Source organism: Coregonus clupeaformis, chromosome 33, assembly GCF_020615455.1.
Source record: "Coregonus clupeaformis isolate EN_2021a chromosome 33, ASM2061545v1, whole genome shotgun sequence".
Classification (NCBI taxonomy): domain Eukaryota; kingdom Metazoa; phylum Chordata; class Actinopteri; order Salmoniformes; family Salmonidae; genus Coregonus; species Coregonus clupeaformis.
This window is the reverse complement of record NC_059224.1, coordinates 42,730,667-42,736,984: the sequence shown is the minus strand read 5'-3', so window position 1 is coordinate 42,736,984 and position 6,318 is coordinate 42,730,667. Positions and strand designations below refer to the sequence as shown.

Sequence of the window (6,318 nt, the reverse complement as noted above, 5' to 3'; positions counted from 1 at the left end):
ATACAGTGCAAAGGCAGCCATACTGCACAACCTCTCTTGCTTTTGGGCGGGACAAGCACCAAAACTAGGAGGGAATATTGAAATAAATGATGAACATCAATTGGTCTCTTATAATCAGATCGCAGGGTGACATTATGCAGAAGGACAAAATTACATCCCCCCTGAACAGGCTGAAATTCCAGGCGATTTTTTCGAACAGCTCTTATACAATAATAATAATATAATATACAAAAAGGGCATTATCATTTTCACAATTTCTTATTGTTATTTTGACCTCAGTGTAAAAGAAAAACAGGACAAATGCATTTAACTGCACTGCTCCTATGAGTTTATCAGCTACCTAATAGGTAAGGAGAGTTACAAAATGGACAAAAAAAGCACTGTTCAAAATGTTTTTTATTGAAGTTGTGGCATTGCAGTTAGTTTATATCCCTTTAATTGATAAACAATCAGCACATGTCAAGAGGTAGAAATTAACATCAGTCTGAGAGGATATGTGGAGACTCACACAAACACACATGCAGACACACTTTCTTTCTGCATTACCCTCCCCCTGACCATAGAACAGTTTTAATCCTAAATTCTAAAATCATTTACCTAGTGATTTTACTGAGCAAAAGCCTTCCAAATGTACTGCAAATGATAAATAAATAAAATTGTAGTATGTAGGGGGTTGCACCAATTGGGGGCTGTTTCATTTTATGACGCCCCCTACTGATGACATGTGCAGCCTTGACCTTTGACCTCTAGGCTGATAACTAAGTGTTATAAGTCCAACCCTGTATCACTTATCTTTCGACATTGAACAAAGGGTTTTCCGATCAGAGCCAAAATACACATGGAATATAATACAGAGGATAACAAATAAGAGGAAGAGCTATGAGGGTGGGTATGTGCTGGGGCTGGCCCCTGCGGGGTAGGGTACTGGGGACAGAAGGATGAGGCATGGAGACAGGGGGTTAACTGTATACTTCTGCTGTCCTGGAGCGCATGCCCAAAACAGGCACACGTGGGGAGAGAGGGAAAGGGAGGGGAGAGACAAGAGAAAGAGAGGAGATGAGCATGTATAAAATGAGGGGTGGTTAATACAGATTTGGGAAACAGAGAGAGGGGGAGAGAAACAGACCAGAAACACAGGTTAAAGTGTTGACATTGATTACTGCTCAAGTCAGAGATATAAAAGGAAAGAGAGGATGAGAGGAGGGAACAGCTGAATAAAAGCTTTGTGATAAATACAAAAAGACAACCAGAGAAACAAGAAAGAGAGAGACTTTCAGAGAGAGTTCCACAAAGAAAGAGAGAAGGGGGAACTAGAACCACAGCGCTCCATGGACATAGGTCTTTCACCACCTCATTTGACCCAGGAAATTTCGAGGCAGTGGGTGATGAAGGCGTATGTGTCGGAGGTCTTCCACCACCTCATTTAACCCAGGAGATGTTGAGGCAGCGGGCGATGAATGCGTACGTGTCAGCCACCTCCTGGATGACCTTGCTGGTGGGCTTGCCGGCACCGTGGCCCGACTTGGTGTCCACGTGGATGAACAGCGGGTTACTCTGGCCCGCCCAGCGGCCCACCACGTGCTGCAGTGTGGCGATATACTTGAGGGAGTGCAGGGGGACAACGCGGTCATCGTGGTCGCCCGTGAGGAGGAGGACTGAGGGGTACTGGACGCCCTCGCACTCGGGAACGTGAATGTTGTGCAGCGGGGAGTATCTGGCCGGAGCGGAGAGAGGAGGGGGACATTAGGAGACAGGAAAGAGGATTGCGGCATGGGTCAAAGTCAATGCACATCCACATGTGGGTGAATCACCATCATTAGCAGGCAAATAATAGGGATGAGAACAGAACAAAACATTTGAACAAAAATAAGATTGGTTTGGCCAAAGGTACATTTCAATGATGTATCATGTATGATTAGAAGGTTATGTCAGAAAAGCAGGGGTTCCTGATTAATCAGGAAAAATCATACCCATAAAAATACAGTGTGCTTGATTATATTTTTGGGGCTAAAATACACCCAGATAAACTAACATCACAGACACAGTAACAGACTGCACACAAACATTTTCACACTAACACATGACGACCCCTATTGTGAGACTATACACTGAGTATACAAAACATTAAGTACACCTGCTCTTTCCATGACAGACTGGTGAAAACTGGTCAAACCAGTTGAAAGCTATGATCCCTTTTTGATGTCACTTGTTAAATCAACTTCAATCAGTTTAGATGAAGAGGAGGAGACAGGTTAAAGAAGGATTTTTCAGCCTTGGAACGGGGTATGGTAGTAGGTGCCAGGCACACAAGGTTTGTGTCAAGAACTGCATGCTGCCTGGGTTTCTCATGCTCAACAGTTTCCCGTTTGTATTAAGAATGGTCCACCACCCAAAGGACATCCAGCCAACTTGACACAACTGTGGGAAGTATTGGAGTCAACATGGGCCACCATCCCTGTGGAACAATTTCGACACCTTGTAGAGTCCATGCCTAGACAAATTGAGGCTGTTCTGAGGCAAAGGGGAAGGGGGGGGTGCAACTCAATATTACGAAGGTGTTCCTAATGTTTGGTTTACTCAGTGTATATCTGACCAATTTATAAACGGTATAATTGCATGATATGATAGCATTTTGCAAACCCGCTTCCCCTGTTGCCCCAAGATGAATGGTTTTGACCAAGGAGGAGCACTCACTTGATGAGCCAATCAAACTGTTCCTTGACATCGCAGCAGCCGAAGTCGGTGGTCCAGGCGTGGCCGATAGTGAACTTGTGGAACTTGAGCATGTCCATGACGCCCACCTGGGCCACGGCACAGCCAAACAGCTCCGGCCGCTGGTTCACACACGCCGCTGGGGGACGGAGAGGGATGGACAGACACACACACAGGTGAGAAGTTGGACACACCAAAAAGGTTAGCAGGCAGCAAGAGACACACACACATACAGATATCCAGGTGAGGAGGATGTCAACAAAACTGTGTTAGGTTAGGGCAGTGCTAGGGTTGGTTTTCAGACTGGGTGTGAGCTCACTGACTAAAAGCATCAACAACAAACAATAGTGATGTCATCATTGCGGGCCCTACCTACGAGCAGGCCCCCGTTGGAGCCTCCGTTGATGGTGAGTTTGGAGGGGGATGAGTAGCCCTCCTTGATGAGGTACTCTGCTGCACACTGGAAGTCCGTGAAGCAGTTCTGCTTGTTGGCCAGCATGCCCGCTGAAGAAACACACACACAGGGACAGAGCGGGTGAGAGTGTGTGTGTGTGTGTAAAGTTTAGGAATCAGAATCTATAACAGGAGTCCTCTCCTCTCAAGTGACTGGCAACCTGTGTCTGTTACCTTTGTGCCAGGTCTCTCCATACTCCCCTCCTCCTCTGATGTTGGCTACCGCCAGGACTCCTCCCATGTGTCGGACAAAGATCAGCCGTGACACACTGGAAAAAACAACATTTAACATCCTGTTACTCTGTCTAAACAAGTCAAGGTAGATAGAAAGCATTGTGTAGAAGGGCCAAGATATGTTAGTCCTTCAAAAAGGAGCTAAATGTAACTATCGCCTGCAAATAATGTTACCTTAAATATCAACGATATATCTATAGTAGTCAAGGTAGTGCTGAGAGATTAACCCTTTTTTTCTGTGAGCTCAATGCGCACATTGCATGGTTTCTCTAGATATATCAGTTCCAGCCTGAACTGTGCGATGTAGTAGGGAGTTGTAGTTTCCAACAGGCCAATATTTGACATAGTTCAGCATATAAAATGTGGTAATTAACTACAATGACCATAATCCAGAATGCGCGATCGTGGGGGGATAAAGAGAGCAGCTGTTGCTTCGCGAGGTACACTATATATACAAAAGTATGTGGACACCCCTTCAAATTAGTGGATTCGGCTATTTCAGCCACACCCGTTGCTGACAGGTGTATAAAACCGAGCACACAGCCATGCAAACATTGGCATTAGAATGGCCTTACTGAAGAGCTCAGTGACTTTCAACGCGGCACCGTCATAGGATGCCCCCTTTCCAACAAGTCAGTTCGTCAAATTTCTGCCCTGCTAGAGCTGCCCCGGTCAACTGTAAGTGCTGTTATTGTGAAGTGGAAAAGTCTAGGACCAACAACAGCTCAGCCGCGAAATGGTAGGCCACACAAGCTCACAGAACGGGACCACCGAGTGCTGAAGTGCGTAGCACGTACAAATAATCTGTCCTCAGTTGCAACACTCACTAGAGTTCAAAACTGCCTCTGGAAGCAACGTCAGCAAAAGAACTGTTTATGGGGAGCTTCACGAAATGGGTTTCCATGGCCGAGCAGCCGCACACAAGCCTAAGATTACTATGTGCAATGCCAAGCGTCGGCTGGAATGGTGTAAAGCTCGCCGCCATTGGGACTCTGGAGCAGTGGAAACGCGTTCTCTGGAGTGATGAATCACGCTTCACCATCTGGCAGTCCAGTAGAAGATGAATAATGGTCTGGGGCTGTTTTCATGTTTTTTCTGTGTTACAATATTCAACCCACATACAGTTGAAGTCAGACTTTTACATACACCTTAGCCAAATTCATTTAAACTCAGTTTTTCACAATTCCTGACATTTAATCCTAGTAAAAAAATCCCTGTCTGTCTTAGGTCAGTTAGGATGTCAGAATAATAGTAGAGAGAACGATTTATTTCAGCTTTTATTTCTTTCATCACATTCCCAGTGGGTCAGAAGTTTACATACACTCAATTAGTATTTGGTAGCATTGCCTTTAAATTGTTTAACTTGGGTCAAACGTTTCGGGTAGCCTTCCACAAGCTTCCCACAATAAGTTGGGTGAATTTTGGCCCATTCCTCCTGACAGAGCTGGTGTAACTGAGTCAAGTTTGTAGGCCTCCTTGCTCGCACACGCTTTTTCAGTTCTGCCCACACATTTTCTATAGGATTGAGGTCAGGGCTTTGTGATGGCCACTCCAATACCTTGACTTTGTTGTCCTTAAGCCATTTTGCCACAACTTTGGAAGTATGCTTGGGGTCATTGTCCATTTGGAAGACCCATTTGCGACCAAGCTTTAACTTCCTGACTGATGTACCAATTTGTAAGTCGCTCTGGATAAGAGCGTCTGCTAAATGATGTAAATGTAAATGATGTCTTGAGATGTTGCTTCAATATATCCACATCATTTTCCTTCCTCATGATGCCATCTATTTTGTGAAGTGCACTAGTCCCTCCTGCAGCAAAGCACCCCCACAACATGATGCTGCCACCCCCGTGCTTCACGGTTGGGATGGTGTTCTTCGGCTTGCAAGCGTCCCCCTTTTTCCTACAAACATAACGATGGTCATTATGGGCAAACAGTTCTATTTTTTTTTTCATCAGACCAGAGGACATTTCTCCAAAAGTACGATCTTTGTCCCCATGTGCAGTTGCAAACCGTAGTCTGGCTTTTTTATGGCGGTTTTGGAGCAGTGGTTTCTTCCTTGCTGAGCGGCCTTTCAGGTTATGTCGATATAGGACTTGTTTTACTGTGGATATAGATACTTTTGTACCCGTTTCCTCCAGCATCTTCACAAGGTCCTTTGCTGTTGTTCTGGGATTGATTTTCACTTTTCGCACGTTCATCTCTAGGAGACAGAACGCATCTCCTTCCTGAGCGTTATGACGGCTGCGTGGTCCTATGGTGTTTATACTTGCGTAGTATTGTTTGTACAGATAAACGTGGTACCTTCAGGCGTTTGGAAATTGCTCCCAAGGATGAACCAGACTTTTGGAGGTCTACAAATTCTTTTTCTGAAGTCTTGGCTGATTTCTTTTCATTTTCCCATGATGTCAAGCAAAGAGGCACTGAGTTTGAAGGTAGGCCTTGAAATACATCCACAGGTACACCTCCAATTGACTCAAATTATGTCAATTAGCCTATCAGAAGCTTCTAAAGCCATGACATCATTTTCTGGAATTTTCCAAGCTGTTTAAAGGCACAGTCAACTTAGTGCATGTAAACTTCTGACCCACTGGAATTGTGATACAGTGAATAATCTGTCTGTAAACAATTGTTGGAAAAATTACTTGTGTCATGCACAAAGTAGATGTCCTAACAGACTTGCCAAAACTATAGTTTGTTAACAAGACATTTGTGGAGTGGTTGAAAAATGAGTTTTAATGACTCCAACCTAACTGTATGTAAACTTCCGACTTCAACTGTAATGCAAAATGCATTTAATATTTAACAAAATAATCCAAATCGGGCGGCAGGTAGCTTAGTGGTTAAGAGCGTTGTGCCAGTAACCGAAAGGTCGCTGGTTCTAATCCCCGAACCGACTAGGTGAAAAATCTGTCGATG

At 44.7% G+C, this 6,318-nt stretch overlaps 1 protein-coding gene across 1 annotated transcript in view; it reads right to left on the bottom strand.

Annotated features, from left to right (window-relative positions):
* Positions 1-378: 378 nt before the first annotated feature.
* LOC121549123 (prolyl endopeptidase) overlaps positions 379-6,318 on the bottom strand; it is a 44,185-nt gene continuing 38,245 nt past the window's right edge. Inside the window, exons 12-15 of the mRNA XM_041860977.2 lie at positions 3,340-3,434; positions 3,085-3,216; positions 2,695-2,851; positions 379-1,714 (exon numbers count right to left, since the gene is read on the bottom strand). Coding sequence (XP_041716911.1) covers positions 1,420-1,714; positions 2,695-2,851; positions 3,085-3,216; positions 3,340-3,434 — 679 coding nt within the window. The 3' untranslated portion in view covers positions 379-1,419. The remainder of the gene's footprint in view (positions 1,715-2,694; positions 2,852-3,084; positions 3,217-3,339; positions 3,435-6,318) is intronic.